This window comes from Liolophura sinensis, chromosome 7 (assembly GCF_032854445.1).
Source record: "Liolophura sinensis isolate JHLJ2023 chromosome 7, CUHK_Ljap_v2, whole genome shotgun sequence".
Lineage (NCBI taxonomy): Eukaryota > Metazoa > Mollusca > Polyplacophora > Chitonida > Chitonidae > Liolophura > Liolophura sinensis.
Genome location: NC_088301.1, coordinates 42,100,972 through 42,121,641, shown reverse-complemented (window position 1 = coordinate 42,121,641; position 20,670 = coordinate 42,100,972). Strand labels below are relative to the sequence as shown.

At 37.3% G+C, this 20,670-nt stretch overlaps 2 protein-coding genes across 2 annotated transcripts; one reads left to right on the top strand and one right to left on the bottom strand.

Annotated features, from left to right (window-relative positions):
- Positions 1-1,000: 1,000 nt before the first annotated feature.
- On the top strand, positions 1,001-8,981 carry LOC135470195 (GDP-fucose transporter 1-like). Its single transcript, XM_064749004.1, has 5 exons — positions 1,001-1,045; positions 1,428-1,568; positions 2,010-2,126; positions 2,875-2,983; positions 5,360-8,981. The coding sequence occupies exons 1-5, from the start codon at positions 1,001-1,003 to the stop codon at positions 5,905-5,907; spliced, it is 960 nt and encodes a 319-aa protein (XP_064605074.1). The 3' UTR covers positions 5,908-8,981.
- A 1,935-nt stretch (positions 8,982-10,916) lies between these two features.
- LOC135470477 (NCK-interacting protein with SH3 domain-like) lies at positions 10,917-20,614 on the bottom strand. Its single transcript, XM_064749452.1, has 11 exons — positions 20,121-20,614; positions 19,596-19,702; positions 18,651-18,817; positions 17,586-18,262; positions 17,003-17,170; positions 16,568-16,654; positions 15,875-16,013; positions 14,612-14,692; positions 13,550-13,771; positions 13,005-13,177; positions 10,917-12,868 (listed from the first exon to the last, which is right to left on the bottom strand). Exons 1-11 carry the CDS (start codon positions 20,298-20,300, stop codon positions 12,674-12,676), a joined length of 2,196 nt encoding a protein of 731 aa, XP_064605522.1. The 5' UTR covers positions 20,301-20,614; the 3' UTR covers positions 10,917-12,673.
- Between the last annotated feature and the right edge of the window lie 56 nt (positions 20,615-20,670).

Below are 20,670 nucleotides of genomic sequence, written 5' to 3'. Positions count from 1 at the left end.
GAGAATCCCAGGTCAGCTTAGCACACCACAATTCAGACTCTTCACCTTACAGAGTTGTTTTGACAGCTAACACCGTTTATTTCTTCGGAAAACTTTAATTTAATGCCATTTTTACTCTCCAAGAAGAAAGAAAATTTGAGAAGCTTTCTTGTTCTTTTGTTTGTTAGGACACATCCCTAACTGCATATTAAGAAATAAAAAACAAACCATTTCATTTATTCTTCCAGTGCACGTAGGCAACATTTGCTTTAAATTTTTGTTTGTGCTGGTAACTTTCCATCAGCGAGAGGAAAGCATGTAGGCACAATTAAGTACTGCGTCAAATGCTTAGATGTTCCCAGAATACTAATAAACTTGCAATTGTATGACCCTCCTCCCTCTTTGAATGTTGGCTAAGATTGTGATTATGTCATTTTTCTAAGGTATGTTTATATGTAGATAGCTGATAGAGGCGTTCCACCCCCCCCCCCCCCCCCCCCCCAAAAAAAAATCCTTCCCTGACAAGAACTTGACTGGGGGAATAAATTACTGTGATAAGTGGTGATAATTTTTACAAATAATAATAAGTTAGTAGACTAGGGGGGTTTGACTTAAGTCAATCTGTAAAATGGTAGTATGTAATATTATAATATTGGGTTTAAACCCATATTAACATTTCAGGAAATGTGGAGATTTTGTGACCTGGTGTGTTACATACAAAGGTAACTTGAACAGCAGTTGGTGGTCACAGATCAGTCTCTATCAGTCATTTCAGGACACTAAATAATGCTTTGTCATCTTGTAACAATTAGCTTGCCTGCCTTGCAGACGTGAGTTGTTGGGGTACAGAGAATTTTTTCAGATCACTTCAGTTATCTCCCTTAATTCATTACCATAATGTTAAGTAATGTTAGAAAATAGACTGAGGATTACATATTAGTGTGAGATATTTAGCACATATATGTATTAAACTAAACTCAGATTTGTTGAACTTTGCTGTTTTCCAGGATAATTTCCATCCATGGTATTTCTTAACAAGTACTTGCTGAACAGTGAGGAATTAAAAGTAAGTGTGTTTCACTTGTGTACTTGAGTTAGCTGTATACACAGAAGGAATGGAGAATTGCAATACAGATTTCTTTTACAAGTCCCAGGAAACTGGGAAATTGTTAGTTGTCAGACTTTACATTCACCATGACAAGGATGTAGGAGTACAATTTAAATATTAATCTTCCACTGTTCACATGAGCATCATCTAGCCCCACTGGAGTAGAAATCGTGTAGTTTAATGTAATTTTTTTTTTTTTTTTCCGGGTGGGTGGGTGGGTGAAACTAAATGATATGATGTTTTAAGAATTTTATAGCCCTTGGAAGAGTTGTGCTTGAAACATTCTTTGTATTCATACTTTAGACGTCATGATTTCCACTGTATTTTGTAATGATTTCAGCTGGATGCACCATTTTTCGTTACCTGGTACCAGTGCGTGGTTACAGTGGTTTTATGTGGAATACTGGGCACTGCATCTTCATTACTCCCTGACTTCATCACTTTTCCAGCATTCAAGATAGACCCCAAACTGTGTAAAGAGGTAGTGTTGATAAAGATGGACATCAGATTGACTTGCCATGCTTTTGTCCAGAAATTAAATGTAGAAGTTAGTCATGATAGAATATTTGTTTTAAAGAATGGCAATTGAAAGAACTAGATCACTTTAATTACCTGATTTACTTATGAATGCTGTAAAATAGATATTTCAGGAAAAAAAACGGGTGTTGGTGGATACTTTTCATTATTGTATTTATTCACTCGTGAAATGTAAAGCAACAACATCATGGCACAAAGGGCCAACACCATGTTGACGCTTGAAACTTCCTTTTTAATAAACAAGGATTTTGCAAAAAATAATGATGTGTTAAAATCATTAACACAGTCAAAAGGTACATATTAATATAGATTGTGATACTGCATAGTCATCAGCCTGTTTCAGCATTCTTGTAAATACATTTATCATTAATTTATCTTTTTTCAGTGTTTACCGTTATCCATGGTGTTTGTTGGTATGATAACATTTAACAACCTCAGCTTAAAGTTCCTCGGAGTGGCTTTCTATTTCCTGGGTAGATCACTAACCACAGTGTTCAATGTGGTAAGTGTTTGTACATGTATGCTAAATGTTCCAACCCCTATGTTGTGGAGATGACTAGGTGGGTTCAATCCCAGTCTTAGGCAGCAAATTAGTGCATTCTCTTGCTCTCGCTGTTTGTGGAGAATTTATCACAAGAAAAGGCTGTTTACATGTACAAAGTTCAGCACTCATTCATCTGTATGGTGTATGTTCCTGTTGTGTGTATATACTGTGTGATGGTTCCTCAAGAGTATTTATATGTCTTGGGGGATGAAGTTTCAGGCCGTTTACCCACGCAACATGCTTCTATAACTAATTTATCACAACGAACAGATTGCTTCAGTGACCTAATGTTTAGAGTGTCGGCCTCAGGAGACGTGGGATCATGTTGCTCTGCCACAAGAAGAAACAGAATATGCACACATACCTGATGACTTCTTGTCGTCGTATGACTCCTTGTCCTCTGAAAAATTGTTAAGTGTGATGTAAAACCCCAAATGCACATACATACAGTCGCAATAAACAGCATTAGCAACAACTTTTTTTGAACTACTACTGGCACTTAGTCAACACAAGCAGTGTTTTCAATGATGCATTCCCACTATGAGGGCAAAACTGCCCTTACCCCACCCCATCCCACCTCCACCCCAACATATCTGCCACCATCTTATGTGAAGAAGTCTTGAGTATGGAATTTAACAACAAGTAAATGAATTCACATTACCATGTATCCACCTGACCTAATATTGGTATTTCTTCGGGTTTTCAGTTATTTACCTATGTGATTTTGAACACGAAGACATCAGGGAAGGCTATGGCATGCTGTGCCCTCATAATAGCAGGATTTCTTTTAGGGGTTGACCAAGAGGGAGGCACAGGTACGTGACTGTGAAACGTTTTTTGTCAAGCTTGTAGACTGTAATCCTTGTCGGTGGTAAATATATATACTTATGGAAGGCATGTGGCCACATATTTGGACAGAAAGTTGTATGTGACATACTAATATTAGCAGAAGCTTACAATGCTTTTTCAGCAATAGGTGACTACAGTACAGCTCAGGCTAAAAGTCAAAACTAGGCAGCAGATTAGTGCTATCCTAGAGGTCTTTTAGAGAGTTTGTAGAGTGCCTGTAGAGGTCCCGCACAGACAGTCACCTGCAGAGTCAGTGATCCGTCCACATTGACTATTCACTCACACGTGATTGAGCATTGTTATCCCTACGCGCTGGCTGTGGAAAATTGATGACTGAATATTTAGGTCTTCATTACAATGATTTAAAAGAATTATTGAAAGACTTAACACCATACATGAAACTGAGGTAAAATATCTGATTGGTGTCTTTTTGATTGCAGCGTAGCAGTCTTCTTTAAAAGAAGTGATTGAATCCATGCGTGATTCATACTAGATCACCACAACTGCTAAAATTAGCTCATTCTTCATCTCCCTTAAAAGTGGAGAAATATCTTTCGTTTCTTCCGTAGAAGGTTTTCTTTCTTGCGGGAGTCATTTGCCAGTGATAAATTATATGCCCCTCGGTAATTTAGCAGACAAAATGGAAACTTTGACGCAGACATGCCGTGCAACAACAACAAACCGGTATTTCAATACGAATTTCACATTCTGTATGATGGATCAGAAGCTAAGACCACGTGATCTCATTAGTAATAAATGGGGTGGGTGACGAAAACGGTCCTCCCAACATTACTGCATAGGAAAATGCCTATTTTTGAATCACTGGTCTTGTATCCATTGGATTTCTATAATTTCAGCTTTTCATATAGTCTGAGTATTTCAGTAGAGCTCTCGTGATGTTATTTTGTACATCGATGCCTTACTGGTCACTAGCGAAGTGGCAAAAAGTGACCTTTTCTTACAGAATACAAAGATGAACAAAGATGAAAAACATGATACAGGACAAGTTAAATTTTGTCTGTATAATATAAGGTTGTTGAGAATTTGTAGTTTGTACCAAACCATGCTGGAAAAGCACCCACAGAGCAAAGGCATGAAGGAATATTTTTGTCACAGAAATATTTTTCCATTTGCAATAATACATTTTATTTGAACTTTTGTCTTACCGGGCACAGTGTAGCCTTCCTTAAATACTTTCTTTGCGGACTCTATTTAACTACAAAATGGCTTCATGGAAATAATTCCAATCTGTTAATTTATCGTTAACACTACTTATTTGAATCAACACCCAGATGAAATCTAATATCAAATTTTGTTTGTCAACTTGATAACATATGTTTACAAGTTTTTGTTTTTTCTGGTTTGGATGCTAATGTTTTGATGTGTACTATATTTGTGTAAAAAATATCATGGGTGTTAGCAGCAACAGCAAAGCAGACTATTGTAGGCTTTATTAAAATACCTAGTCAGAAGTTTCACATAGACACTTGGGAGAAGAACTCATGCAGTCCTAGTGTCTGGCTGTGAGGCTCTGCCAACCTTGAAGAACAGTAGGCATGTTGTATTGCAGTAAGTAAATAATACTCAAAAGTGTTGAACTTTATTAACTGACACATACTGTATGGTTTTGAAAATCTTGAACAATAGAAACGAATTATTCTCTCAAACTCCTAGGGCTGGATTCGCTGTTTCTCTGTAAATCACCTCTTCTGTATCACTTCCCAGGTGATATTTTGGTCAGCCATTATGTCTGTAGACAATCAATAATGTAGGCTAACCTTGAAAACTTCATTAACACACCAGTTCAATCAAAAAAAAAAAAAAAAATACACGAGCCATTTCAGGTTACTGGTTAAAAACACCTATAGCTACAGTCAGGCCTATACATGCCCGTCAACGGGAAGTAGCCTACTTTTCGCTTTTCACCGCTATTATTTATCCACATAGCTGAATACACGGGGACTGCACCTTGACTTGCAAACTAGCCATGATTAGTCTATATTGACACCTTCAACGATAATCCTGTGCGCCTCAGTAGGTCTCCAACACAGCTCAGCAGAGGATTTGTCACGCGTCAGTGGAGCGTTATTCAGTGTCTGGGTGTGCGATTTGAGCGGTAAACAATTGACTTTTAGCCTGAGTGGTACTGTATGTAGCATCTGTGCTCTGTTAGTAATGATGGTTGCAATAATTACAGTGTAGGTATGACAAAGGATTCATTAATCATACTGGCTTACTACCTGTAATAACTAATAATATGACAGACTTTGTTTATTAATGACTTTTTTTTATGGCTTAATAAGGGAAACTTAGCTGATACTGTATTTGCTTTTTTCCTAAAGGTCATCTTTCAAAATTGGGCGTTGTGTACGGAATATCTGCGAGTGCTTGTGTGGCCTTAAATGCTATATACACCAAGAAAGTTTTGCCAAAAGTTGACAACAACGTGTGGAAGCTGACACTCTACAACAATGTCAATGCTACTGTATTGTTCATTCCCCTAATGCTATTGTTTCAAGAGGTAACCACTGTTTGGTCGTTTCCCTTGCTGGGCAGCAGATACTTCTGGATGGTTATGACTATCACTGGCTGCTTTGGGTTTGCCATTGGCTTTGTTTCTGGCCTCCAGATCAAAGTTACATCCCCTTTGACCCACAACATATCTGGGACAGCCAAGGCATGTGCACAAACTGTGATTGCCTGTATATACTATTCTCACATTAAGTCCACCCTGTGGTGGACCAGTAACATTGTAGTGCTGGTGGGCTCAGGCCTGTACACAGAGGTGAAGAGGCAAGAAATGAAAGTTGCTCATGAGGCTGCTGTAGCTGAACTAGCATCTTCTACACATGATACGGATCAGGACAAACCCAGAGTCTCCATGGCTTAGGGCAGATAAGAAATACTCTCATCAGGTCTCCAATTTGAGCATTCAGCATTAAGTATAACACTAGCCACTAGTCAGCATATCTATTCTGATTTTTATTCAGACTGCAGACCATAATAGATGGCTCACTCAACACCTTGGGGAGAATATGTGTGCAGCAAGCCACACACACTACCATAGTATGTGTCAGTTTGTGTTGGCATGGTTCTAGTGTGAGCTAATCAACCCATGTGCACATTTTTACCAATCCTTCACCTGTTGATTTCTACGCTAATCATGATAATGGTACACAAAGTACTTGGATGATATAATTCTGGGCTTCTACATGAATTTAAAAGTGTAGAAAACCAGATACATGTAGTATTACTTTATTTCACCTAAAGTTTGGTGTGTAAAACTGCACTTTTGGAAGTGTATAAAGGCCTCAAGACTTCACTTTTTCAACATTTAAGTTTTTCTGATAAGAAATTAATAAAACTTAACAAAAATCGTAAGTAGAACTATAAGGTGAAATAATAAATTGAAAGATGCTAAACTTCAGGTGAAATAGAGTAAATTATTTATTAGCTATTTCCATAGTTCATAATTTGTCTGCTACATTTGTAGCACACATGTTATGTGTGTTATAGTCACATAGTTCAGGTATGCTATGATAGCCCAATCATACATGTGGTGGTGGGCATTATTAGCAATTTTGTTTTGGCTGAATTGCTCTGAACGTATATGAACTAAGACATACCTTGCGTTCTGTTGCACAGATTTTTTTTTGAGTGCTCATGTACACAGTGATAAGATTTTTGATACATAAACTATATATTATATTTACGAGTATGGGTCAGACCTGTCTGCTGGGTGAAAGTTATGTTGATTGTCCAGTACCCTGGCAGCAAATATGCATACGTCATGTGTTCCTGTGTCAAGTAGAAAATACTCCTATGCCAAGGATAATGGACAACAGCCGTTGTCAAAGTACTTTCTAGACAAATATGTGGTGTTTGTCAATGAGGAGATTTATAAGGGGGTTGATAAATATATTGTGATTATATTAGTGCATTTATTTACATTTTTTTATTAATGTGGGATAACTTTTTTTTTAACAGAATGAATGACTGGTTATTTTTGCAAATATTTTTCATTGTTGACATTTTGTTAGTTACCAAAGAAAATATGTGTCTAAATGTTTGGTAAAAAGAGGGCTGGTTTTTGATAGTAAGTATGTGTAGTAAGTATATATTAAAATTTAATACTTAATGTGACAGTAGAAGGCTAGTGCTTACAGTGTACCAGTCGTGAGAACAAAGGTTAACATATCAGAAAATTTGTCGAGAGGATCACTGGCTCTGCCAGCAGCTAACAAATCATTTCCACGTACCAGAAATCAACTGTAGTTTATTTAAAACCGATTGTGACTACCATGTCTCCATAAGGGAGTTACAATGAAGTGTACCTACTATTACTTACTGGAACAGGGCTTACTCGTTGCTCCTCAGCGACTTCATTTTTTTGGCTCTGCCTTTCTGCAAGTGATACATACTCCGTTCTGTAAATCTTCAACGTTTTCAACCACGAAAGCACTGTTTTGCAGTGGAATTTAAGCATACAATGATTATTAAAATTATGATAAAATGATTTGTTTTTGTCAGTAAAGATGCAAACTTATAAAACTGTAAATGGGATCTCGTCACCCATTAGCTCTCTCACAATGTTTCAAAATACTGGTTTGCAGAGGCTGTTGAAAAAGTTGAAGAACTGGGGTAATTTACTCTCCCTCACTTCTCCACTTCTCTTCAGTGAAGTATATGAATCATTTATCAAATGTCCACATGCCATTTGGTAAGTCTGTTAATACTTCAGTTCTTCTGTTGGCTTGACATGTTTTCAGATATTTGGCTGTGGATTAGGCCAAGGTTCTGAAGTAGGCCTGCTAGTGGGGAGCTCATTAGACTCCGTCCATGTTTAACCAAAGCAGCTGGAGAAGCCGTGAAACTCTTTTGTTCTTTCCTTATTATGTCACAATTATTGGTGTGTATTTCCTCATAAAACACCTACATGTGTAGTACACAAACATTGCAACATGCAAGCATCACGGAAGAAAACAATGTGTTCTGTTGTGATTTTGATTTTTTTTTGTACATATAGCTTGTCCATTTCAGCAGATACAGTAAACAACATTTTGCTTTACATAAAACTCACTAAATGTCACTAAACATGAGATAATATATTTTCATTTTTTATAAGTATGAAAGTGCTAAGTGAAGAAATACATACACCCTTATGCCACAACTAGTATGATCTACGGAATGAATTGGACTATTTAAGGTGGTTAGCGTGTCAGGCAGCAAAGGATCGTCGTGGGTTTACCCTGGGGCTCTGCACGGTAACCTCCCACACTAATGCACAATAAGTGAAATAGTCTCAACTATGAAGGGATTATTTCATGATGCAGATCATCCATCATATTGGATGCAACTTTCATGCAAAATGAAATTCAAATACTATTCAGAATAATATCAGTGTTGGTTATATTTTCTGTTCTGAGCAACGCATGCTCAAAATTTTTTATTGTTTTAACACCTTTGTTTATTATTCAGGTGAAAATAAAAAAAAGATTTAATTATGTCTTATTTATCGTCATTTAGAAGGCTGCTGTTGTAGAATTTATACATTCCTTTGCCCACATGCTAAACATTTGTATTGTTAACTTTCATTTATTATGATTCTATGAAAGTATCCCCTGGAATATATTTCCTCTTGATTTCAAATGTTTCTCCTCTGGAATATGTTTCCTCTTTGTTACAATTTATTTTCTTTTTGTGGGGGTGGGGAGGTGTTCATGTAGATAAAGAAATGTTTCCTGTGGGATATTAATGTATGTCTAAGACAGTTGTTTTACTCAACAATGTTTATATGTTTGTTAGAGATGCCTTAAAATTTATGCTTACTACACACATTGAACCATTATTATTTGCATCTTTCATATGATGTTTCTAGAAGTAGCATCATGTTGGGATTTTCACTTCATGTAGTGAATGTGACTGTTGCAAGTACATGTAATAATAAAATGTTTCAAATATTTAGAAGGAAATGCTTTTAAAAGACTTTGTTACTGTATACCATAGAAGCAATCCAATTTGAATTGTGTACACAATTTCTTAAACCTTTTCACATGTTAACCTATTGTTTTAAGAACATGTTGAGGGCATTTCTCTGGCTACACTGACAAAAATGAATTATCTGTGAATCCCTAATATTAGCAAATACGTCAAAACAAAAATTGCTGCTATAATCCAAAAGTTAAGGTGGACCAGTAGCATTTAAACTTTCCCTCAAGCATGTGATAAGGTTGAAGAAATAAGGTGGTAAATTTGAGTTTCTAGCTAAATATGCAGCTATTGAAATGTAGTGTTTCATTATTTTTCCAGTAATTTACATAGATTTATTTGTTTTTAATGTGTGGATGGCTGTGGGTTTCCTCCTGGCTCTGCCCAGTTTCCTTCCATTAGTGTAATGCTGGCCGCCGTCATATAAGTGAAATATTCTTCTATTCTGCTACACTTCAGACTATTTCGGCAAGCTCTACAAACATGTAACTCAACTGGTAATCAACTGGTTGTACAGAGCGGACACCAATAGGCATATAACTTTAAAACTGAACCCCATACACATTACACCTGGAGACAAGTGACAGCAACTTATTCTTTTAGGTTTGTTAGTAACTGCACACTTTCTAGAGCTGCCATTTTCATGATGTTACAAAACTGAAAATTTAATAGTGGATGGCTGCAGGCCTCCCCCAAAGTTGATTATGTGAAATTGCAGCATCTGTTAATGGGATGATGTTGGCTGGCTGAGAGCACTAATGGCTTCTGTCAGAACTTCAGTCGTGTCACAGGTGCCAATACGGCTGTCACTGTGCCACCAGGTTTGTACCTTATACCTGGTGTGACGAGGTGTAGAGGCTTGACTGTGCTTAGTTTCCTCCATTCACAAAACCAGACCACAATAATGTACACAAAAGCTAAAGACACAGCCAAAGTGGAACAGACTCTGAGGTCAAATCGTAAACACTCGCGTATGCCAAATAATGTAACAACTTGCCCTCAGTCACTAATGTCAGAAAACATAATGGTTTTCAGTCAAATACATCATAATCATATATGTAGTCATAAATATATAATGGTTAAGGTACTCAAACTTGTATTTTACGCTCATGTGTTATATCATTATATGTAATTTAAGAATAAATATAAAATATGGCAAGTCAACAAACAAACCTAAGGCAAAGCAATATGAAACAGTGACTTCTTTCAATGGCATTTGGACGCTGAGCTGAGACAAGATAGATTTCTTATGGATAACAACTTCTTTATTAAGCACACGACGTTTCAATGCCGATACTAGCATCATTAACACCAACTTACATCACTGGAAACAAAGAAAACTACAAGAATCCCTGCAGATCAGACGCCATAATCCAGCCCTCAATAGAGACACCGGTATCTACCTGCCCTCTCCTACTGATCTGTTAATCCTCCAGCAACCCCACAGAGCCTAATCCTATTATATGTATACCATTCTACTATGTTAACTGATTTATTTTAGATTAGCTTTCCATTGTTTATCCTCTGTTTAATACTTTGTTAATCTTTTGAACTCTGTTATCTCTCGTTGACACTTGTACCTCAAGCTGTACAAATATAAACTCTGTAATTTTACTGATGTCAACCACTTAAAAATGATGCTAGTATCGGCTTCGAAATGCCGTGAGCTTAGAAATCCATCTTGTATATGAAACAGGCTTGCTTGAGACTTCCTAAATCCAGGCAATTCACTATACCTGATCATAACCAGGAATTATAATATGTTAGTCAACAGAACAAATCTGCACTGCAAACATAGATGATGATCACCATAGCATAGTTTCACCTTTGTGTCCGCGCAAGGAATGCCTGTGTCATGATAAACTCAAATAAGTGTCATTGTCATGATGTGCAACATAAGCAGAAGGTATACATACACAAGTACATTATTTTTAGCTGTGACAGTACATAATGTGTGACAGAAACACTGAAAACATGAAAGTTCAAGTTTTAGGAATTACTTTTTATTTGACTTACAGGAGCACAAGCAATGCTGTACGAAGCCTATCTATACGTAAAAGAGTTAAGATGGCTATCAAAAAATCAGCATGCAATCCAGGTGCCTGTTCACAAAGATGTCACAATGTTAGGCCAAGTGCATTTATCAAGGCCAGGTGCCATACTTTGCCATAGACGCTTCACCAGATGCAAGTTATGACTGCTTTACAAAACGGCTCCCCTTAAGTACAGACAAGCAATGAAATGTAAGCACTACACCTTTCCACAAATAAGCTTCATCAAGCATCTACAGCACAGCAGATTCAATTCACTGACAAGCAGAATTCTACTCAAAATGGTGTACTGCTGGCTATTTTTAGCTATTTGAAACTGAAATATTATGCCAGACACAACTGACCAGAAATAAAAATGAGGAATAAATATATAACAGTGTAGCATAGAAATTCTGACTACAGTACACCGAGCTCATAAACTGGAATGGCAGTAAGAAAGGTAAATAGACAATAATATCACCAATGGCATATCAAACTGTTGTACTATGGTATATGCTAGTGAAATGTACAATCTATTCAGAATGCCTAACAGAAATAGACATTGTATATCACAAACTTTCAAGGAAGAAAACATCTATCAGACAATTTTCTTAAATATACATGTATATATTATATGGTATTCTCACTTCATTATTACTGTCACATTTTTTACTGGTAAATTAAGAAAACACCGGAATTATCAAGAAAACCATGACATACAGCTGACATACAGTTCTGTAATAGTAAAGGGGGTAGGGGAGGAGGGGTACAGTATCCAACAGGATCTATGTCTAGACATACTCAACTGTTTATATTAGCATACCTGCCAAAGACTTCGGCCAACTTCGTTTTTCATATTTTAATTTTCCTAGGAGAAACTCCCAGTTCTACACGAAGTTATAGAACTGCAATCAGAAAGACCTAGCTTTAAATTCAATTGGAAAGACCTAGCTACCAGTTATGATTGTTTAGTATAATATCATGCAATCATATTATGCAGCTTTTTCGTGTTTATAACACCAGCTTCTGTCTAAATACATGTAATAGTATGTAAAATTGAAAAAATTAAAAATAACTGATTATTAAAGGAGTTTTATTTATCATTATCTTATTACCTGTTTCAGCTTAAGACGTACATCAAGTGATCGTCAAGCACTCCTGGCAGATATTGATATTTTCCTTTCGGCTCTGCCATGAGTATGAAGAATTCCCTCATGATCAAAAAAACGTACTTGACAAATTAGACAACAATGGAATGGAACATTACAAGTAACACAAATGTTTATAACAATGTATCAGTCATAAGCACTATACAAACAATATTCTTAGATAAATAAATATTGCATCTCTGACACCAGTGAAAGACGTTATCATTGCGGAGAATATTATGAAGAAACCATACCAAAGCAAGAAGCAAGTGGCATGAAACGAAAAAACAACAGAAAAACACTTCTAATTATAGGCAGTAGTAATGTTAACATAAATCCTTATATATACAGACTGCATTTGACATGGAAGCCCATCTCACAGGTTTATACACAGGACAAAGTGTGATAGCGTTTTTTTTCTCTGAACAAGGCCTAGATATTGACTAGTGGAATGGGAAGAACTTTTCCGAGAGCTCCTTGTACCTGGGCATTAGCAGCATGACGGAAAGAGGTAAGGGAGACTCCGGAAAATCTTCTGAACCTCATTTGCGTCACAGTCAGGTACTTCTTCTTCCTTAACGATGTTCAACAGGCATTGCCGTAAATCGTCAAGTCGATACTTTCTTTCTCTGTAAGGTGAGTTTGTCAGAATCAAACGTACCAGCCTCAGGTTTTCTGTTCGAGCCTGTAATAGGACAACAAATAAAAGATAGAATGAGTAGCGTTACAAGATAACACATACCCAGGCATTACTCTGGGATAAAACAAAAACAGAATAGGAAATTGGTTGGTAAGACACCTTACCTCCATAATATACTCACCTGATCGCCTGCTGGAAGGTCAGCCAGCTCTCGAATGATGATGTCAATCAGAACCATTGCATCATTTGTGTACAACAGGTCAGAGGTCACCGGGGAACCATACATATCCATTAGGAATTTGAGGAGAGCGTTTGCCGGCTTAGGATGGTGAGGTAGCATTCGTACAGGGTCATCTGAAACAGATTAGAACAACAACTATACAAGTGTAAGTCTGACTTCTTCACAAAAGCAATACTGATAAATACACTATTATAATAAAGTGGTGTATGATGAAATATTAACCAGGCCATTAGTCCAACATGTATACTCATTTCGTGAAGAAGTTTATAGCTACACGTATTATAATTCGCAATTACACTTTAGGTTGAAAGTTTGTCAGGCGCTCTGCAAAGGGTGTGATGGCTTCCTGCATGCCAAAAGTCTTACTTAGACCATCCATAAACTAAATTACCCTCATGCAAGTACAATACTTTTACCAAGTTTGGAAACAAAATTAAAAACAATAACAAACAAATATTCAAATGTATGACAGTCTAATTCCTCACCTCCTCTATTGACCAGTAACATGAGTTTTTCCGTAAACACTGTAGCTGTTCCACGCTCCCCGAGAACAACCATCACAGAGTTTTTTTGCAAATCACAAAAGTGAAGGTTAAACGCCAAGATCAAGTTCACGAAATAATTAGGGATTTCCTCCAATGTGTCCTTAGCAGGAGGTGCCTCAATATAATCCAGCAGGAAGGAAACAAAATCTTTGTTCAGATGAACTGAAACACAAATCGTGAACTATTTCATTACTCATAAATGCCTTATATGTAAATTGAATAATCACAAATATATTCTCATAAGCTATCTTTCAACCATATTCCAGTATTACGGCCAAAATGTCATTCAACACTGGCATTGTAACAGTGGTGTAAGACTCTGGCTGGGCAGACAGACTGTAGACCCTAAAACTTCCAGACTTCTTATCTTGTTGCAGCATCAATGCATACTGAAACACGATTATACTCTTATCCTGACTTTAACAAAGTTGTGTAAGAATAAATAAATGATTATGGTTTAACGTCACATCGCTGCTGAGTAAAGACATAAGACTAACAGTGAGCCACTAACTATGCCCCAAGATTCTGGTGACATAACATGCAATCAAATGACTTTGGACAGCATCTATTCTCTCATCACTTAAAGATCTTGAGAATATATTGTCACAGAGGCAAGATGAAAGATAATAAAAAAAAAAAAGGGAGACATGTTCAAAAAACTAAAGCAAGACATAACTGTTTAACACAACAATGACTCTTCAATTTCTATCCAGCACAGGTTTGCTTTTATACTTCATGTGCGTGTACCACAAGCACATTGTGATGTTCATGAATGGTCAAAATCTGAAATTAAGGTCTTGGCTAAAAACAATTTTGCTGTAGTTTCCAGTTCACGACTCAGGCCAGTAAAAACTAGCCTTGTGAAAGTAGTTTCAGTCAAATATGAAATTCTTTTTGAGGTGATGTTTGTGGTTAGGTGGGTGGATTAAACACTGAACTGGTGTACTTTGAAACATGGTCTTTTATCAGATGTGTTACATCATGTGTCAACAACACACCTACCATAATGGTGGACTGGTATATCTTCCCCCATAGAAAGGATCATTGTCAACACTCTTGCTGAGGCACATGTCCTCTCTGCATCTGTAAAAATTAAGGGGCAGAAGTAATAGCAGCAATTCTGTGTAGGAACCCGACACATTTCTCCAACAAACACTACCATCAAAAATCAAGGCCTTTTTAACAATAGCTTAACAAATATTCTATTTACATGTTATTTAGTTTCATCTCATACAGGCGTGAGTTTGCAGTGTTGTATGAGACAATACTTTTATTATGGTGTAACTCAGATGTGGTAATAAGAAACATGATGCCTCACAAAAGTACAGATTTAGTATTGACTTTAACATTATTTCATTGAATACAACAGTAGTAAGGTTTGCTGCAAAGGCGTTTTCACAGAAGCATCAAACTGATGATACCACCCAGGACCACCCACCCAATCACATCATCATGTACATCACCAGTCTGCCAGATCAACCCTTCGATCGACCGACTGACTGATTAATAGATTGTTATTTTTTGCAGCTCTCAAGAATTTTTTATTTATATGTTATCTGTCAGATTTATGAGTCAGGAAAATAGGCCAGCACCAAATTAAGATCCACAATTTACTGCCCTTGAGGTCACTCTCCCATTTTAGAGGTGTGTTTGTAGGAGTAAGCTGTGGTTAGGTGGGACCTCAGAAAATGGCTAATGGCTAGTATTGAAGTTAAAGCTGCATAAGCTAATTGAAGGCCTAGCTTTGAAACAGCTCTCTCTACATTTCTGCGACTTTCATGGACTGATATTATGCTTTTTTTTTTACATTCTGTTGTCTAGAAAATATTTGTAATTGTCGTGACATAACCTACATAGTGCATACTTTAGTAAGCAAGGTCCCACTTCTCTTAGTTTCACGCCTCAAAAACTAATCTCGCGTTATGTCATAGTCACTGTCTTGTAACAAGGGGGTAATTCAGAATATACCTACTGGAACAAAACCTGTTGTCTAGCGACCGATATATATGCACACCATATTGGTAGTCTTCAAAGTGCTCTGCTGACTGCATATTGTTACCATGAAATCCATGAATTCCCTGTCCAGGGCAGAGATTGAATCTGTACTTCATGTGTCCTAGCAGTTGACAAACTTAACAACTCAATCAATACGTGCCCCCACATCTATATTATAGCATTAACACAGATTTCATGTTCTGTGGCCTCTTTCTGAACAAAACTGTAGTCCACTATGTCTTAATTGGGACCCTTCAGTTGTCTCCTCACCAGTGATATTGCTCTGTAGATCCCTACACAACTCCAGTGGTAACACAGAATATAAAAGAGCAGTGACCGCTTGGGAATCCAAATTACACAACACTGCAAATCCTTTTAGCATTGTAAGTCTAATACTAGATCTGGTCTCCTGTAAGTACAATGGGAAGGTAAAAAGCATTATATTAATTAGTTACAAATAAATTAAAAGTTCACTGATAAAGAAAACTGCTGTCAACTAATTAAATATTAAATACTTTTAGCTTGATATGTACACTTCAGAAAACTGAAAAGATTGAAATGTGATCCTTCAGAAAGTTTGGCTAGGAATATTTATTTACTTATTTATCTGGCTGGTGTTTTACGTTGTACTCAAGAATATCTCAGTCACACCATGGTAACCAGCATTTTGGTGGGAGTAAATCCAGCAGAGCCCTAGGGGGAAACCCATGACCATGCACAGGTTGCTTCCCTTCCCACGAGCAACCACAGAGGAATCCAGCATGAGCTGGATTAGAACTTAAAGTGGCAGCATTGATGAGAGGCTCGTGAGTCATTGTGCTGCACTAGCATGCTAGAGACTGCCAAATAAAAGGCAAAGACTCACATTGGTCAGAAGCTTTGAAGATATTGAAGCAAAAAAAAAAAAAAAAGTACAAAAATTTTTTAGTTTCAAAGGTTCATGTGCTTTCTCTCAGAACTCACCATTTGGTAATACTGCACAAGGGTGTGGATGGGTTCATAACTATCAGCTGAGATACACTTCCTACATAATTTTGGGTTGGCATTTTCCTAAAATGGATATAAAATCATAAAAAAACTCATACACAAATTATACAAAATTATACAAGAAAATGTATATTAACGAAACTTCACTTATTCTATTTTGCATGTTGTCTGTCTACACACACACATATTTCACACATCTCAAAAATAGTACAACTTCGAGGTGTACAGTTGTATTTCGATATCCACATAAAACTTATATCAAACAACCAAACAAATGGAGATCTACATGCTTTTTTTCTTCTTTTTCAGCTTTTTAATTGAGAATTTGTTTAGGAATCTGTAGGTCTTTGAATGAAGCAAAACTACATCTAAATATACTCATGCAGAGCTCACTTAAAAATCAATTCTCACCAAGATGGAGATCATTTCCTGCAGATGGTGAAGTATGATGCTTTCATCTTCGTACAAAGCCCAGCTGCGCTGCTGTGAGTCATCCTTGCAGTCACGGAGTTCTGAAAAGAGGATCTGCAGTCTCTCAGCGTCATGGCAACCTGCCAGCACCACATCACCCTCCTGAACCTGCAACAATTAATAACAATCAATTTGTGTTCATACAAACAAATTTTTCAGTGCTTGAAAGGCTAAGGATTACCACACTTGCTGGTGCCACGTCATAAAAGAGAAGCATAGTAATCCAATTCACAAATCAGTCAACAGTAATTTCACAGATTTTATCAACTTCTGTATTTTAAAGCTAGAGGTTTTAATCAGGTAACCAACACACCAGCGGACGGTTGTGGGTTTATCTGGGCTCTGCTGGGTTTTCTCCCACCATAATGCTGGCCGCCATTAATCAAATAAATACATAAACAGTATAGAACAGACAAGCAATGGACAGTACTTGTAAAATATCACATTAACTCACAGTCAAGTATTTCATCTCTGCCCAACACAATGCCAATCACACCCAAAACAAGACTACAGCACAACCCACCTGGTATATAACTTGTGACACCTTCTCCATGATGTGTTTTGTGCTTGGCACATGGAAGCTGATCAGTTTCACCACAGTCTCCACAGCAACTATGGTTTTGTCGTAACTAACACCTGTGTTCCGACGGACATCCTCAAGCAGGTCATGCCCCAGGCTTAAAGGGACATGAGCATCACCTGATTCTGTCTGACTACTCATGGCATTCACAGCAGGCTGTGCATGTACTGCTGTAGTGCAACTGTCTCCTGTATAGATGTGTACTGGCATAGTGTCTTCTGGCAAACTTCCTGGTACGCTAGCGTCGGACAAGAAATCTGGGGGATGAGGAAAGTCCGTGGATATGTCCTCAGGAGGGCTGGGAAAGTCTGTATCAAACACTGGTCTACCTAAGTCATGCACCTCAGCTTCTGGGACATGTCTTTCCTGGAGGGCACAGGTAGAAGTCTCAGACTGAGAGACTGCTGAAAGCTTTTGTGCACTCACTGTGACAGGTCTTTGAACAACTACCATATCCTCTGGTATGTCGGACTGGAGTGGATCTGATGTTACATCCTCGGGTGTGTCCATCATCAGCGTTGGTGCCTCAGGTTCCTGAGGTGTTTGCAGCTGAGAAGTTGTTCTAGGAGGAGGAGCAGGTGCTTCTCGCCTTGGAAAGGATCGCCTCTTCTCTGCCATCTCTTAAAAATGTGATAAATAAACATGTAAAGTTACTACAAATAAAAAAACACCATGTTTTCAAAATGTGATAAACAAGTATATAAATTTCCAACAAATGGAAACATGTCCAAAATCACAGTGACATCAGCTTGATCATTAATTTTGGCATGTTCACTCCAGGAAAATAGTACAAAAATAGTTTTAAGCAAGCCTCCGCTTCACTATTTAGGCACACTCTTTTGGCCATTTAAACAACTCAGACATTTCTGAGAAGAGAGCTCTATTTCTGCAATGAATGCTGTCTCAAGTACTTATGAGAACTGTAAGAACTACACTACATGAATGTATTGAAAAGTATATTTCTGTTTTTTTTTTTTTTTGTTTCTATTTTTTTTGTAAATACTGTACCTTCTTTATGGCTGAGCTGTTGGTCAGAGCTAATAGGTGAATTCAGGGTTGGGGCATGTCTCTTTGGCTGAGGTGGCACATCACTAGGAGGTGACACAGGAGTGGTTTGCCCTGATCTTACAGCAGTTTGTTCTACAGAGACTTTCTGCCTATGTTCAACTAGTGCCCTGTATTATTAAACAACAAAATAAAAATGTCAATCACAATTTCAACACAAAACAAAATGTAACTTATTATGTTCTTCCTGACGCAGAAAAAAACATGGAGAGAATAAAAAAGTGTTGTGGAGATCAAGAATTGGTCCTGGACCAAGAGTCAACAAATGTCTTAAGACTTAACTCATAAATTCTAAGCATAACTGCAATTCATAGCTCTAGAAAATTTAAAATTTGTACACTGATTCTTTGTGTAGAACACCATACCCACAACAATTTCTTAACAACCTAACAAGCACAGTTTTAACTTGTTTAATAAATAGAAGCCAAGATGTAAGGAAAAGCTGAACCTATTTCAATTTGAGGATTAAAGATGGACATCAATGCTAAAGCCAGTAGTGTTTTAACTGGGGATGGGAGGGGGACACTATAAGACTTAAAACATCTGGGCTTGTTTCACCACTATATTTATGAATATGTATCAAAAAGGCAAGACACTTCTGGGATGGAGTGATTAAGGCTTGGTTATGGGTTATGGGAGACTTGAATCATATAACTCAGATAATAAAGTGTTCAACTGGCTCCAAAAGGGTAGGTTCATGGGCTAGATATTTTGCTATGCATGGAGAGACAAATGTTCAAATAACAGCCAGATAAAAAATTTACCCATCAGTTTACAAACATAACAGATATATTTTGTAAAACAGAATATTTCAAGTCTAATATCTGCAGAGCACCAATTAATGTTATGATGAACCAGTACCACAATCTATATGTACATGCATCTTACTCTAGATTCTTCCTCTGTTCCTTGGTATATGTCCCAGTTTGTGCAGCTGCATTATGAATACCTTCTATTGCTCGATCAATTGACTTCAAGACATCATCAACCACCCCCTGAAACATAAAAAAAGTAGAACATAATTCTGCACATCTGCGAACATCAGAATATACATGCACCAACATGTACATTATACTACAATGTATGTCCATTCAGACACCTTTTGTATTGAAGTCTCAATGTTATTAGTTACATACCGGTAACATCAATGATCAATTAACCATTACATACATGTAGTTAGAATAGATGGTGTGCATGAAGCATGGCTGTGACATTTCAGAATGCAAATATATGATATAGTGTTATTATGTTAACAAAACTACTACAGTACAGTGATGTATGCATGCATGCATACTGTTGCCTTGAGCACTAAATGTTTTATCTGTTACTTATGGGCAGGTCGCCCTCATGTCATATGTGCATTGTGAAATGGTCACTTGAAGACATGCTTCACTCATTCTGCGATAAACTTACGTTCCCTTGAGCCACCACTCGTGCAACATAGTTGTATGGAACTAGCCCAATGTGTCCCTTTCCATTTTCTACTTTTATCCAGTCGCCAGATGAATCCCCTACTACTGTAAATAAGTCGCCAGATTTGAAAGACAAACAACCTTTCTGCTGTGCACTGAAATCATACAATGCACGATACATTGTCGATATATACTGCTTTGTGCAGCACTGGCAGCAAATGGCACCGGCAGCACTGGAAGATTTGGATACTTGTCAGATCAGGATAACGGGGTATAACTTATCAGGGATGACAGATTTGACAGCTCGTTGCAAGGTACAGCTACAGTGTCGAGTTTTTCATGTTACATCGATTCCTTTGGAAGCATTATTGCCCAAACTACCAAAAAGTTCATTTGGAATGAAAATGGGTAATCATTTGGCATAAATAGACTTAAAGCCTATATGCATTTCGCTCACAACATGTACACCTTCCTCCACACAATATGAATATGGCCGGTATTGGGTCGTCTGCTAGTCCTCATGGTTTACACCTGTCTGATAATGGACCGGA

Excerpts from the sequence above, each read along its gene's own strand:
- LOC135470195 (XM_064749004.1), top strand. The coding sequence starts at position 1,001 with ATGGTATTTCTTAACAAGTACTTGCTGAACAGTGAGGAATTAAAA. Across the intron at positions 2,127-2,874 it reads TAACCACAGTGTTCAATGTG|TTATTTACCTATGTGATTTT; the intron begins GTAAGTGTTTGT and ends TCGGGTTTTCAG. Across the intron at positions 2,984-5,359 it reads TGACCAAGAGGGAGGCACAG|GTCATCTTTCAAAATTGGGC; the intron begins GTACGTGACTGT and ends TTTTTCCTAAAG.
- LOC135470477 (XM_064749452.1), bottom strand. The coding sequence starts at position 20,300 with ATGTATCGTGCATTGTATGATTTCAGTGCACAGCAGAAAGGTTGTTTG. Across the intron at positions 17,171-17,585 it reads TGTCACAAGTTATATACCAG|GTTCAGGAGGGTGATGTGGT; the intron begins GTGGGTTGTGCT and ends TAATTGTTGCAG. Across the intron at positions 12,869-13,004 it reads ACCTTCCAGCAGGCGATCAG|GCTCGAACAGAAAACCTGAG; the intron begins GTGAGTATATTA and ends GTCCTATTACAG.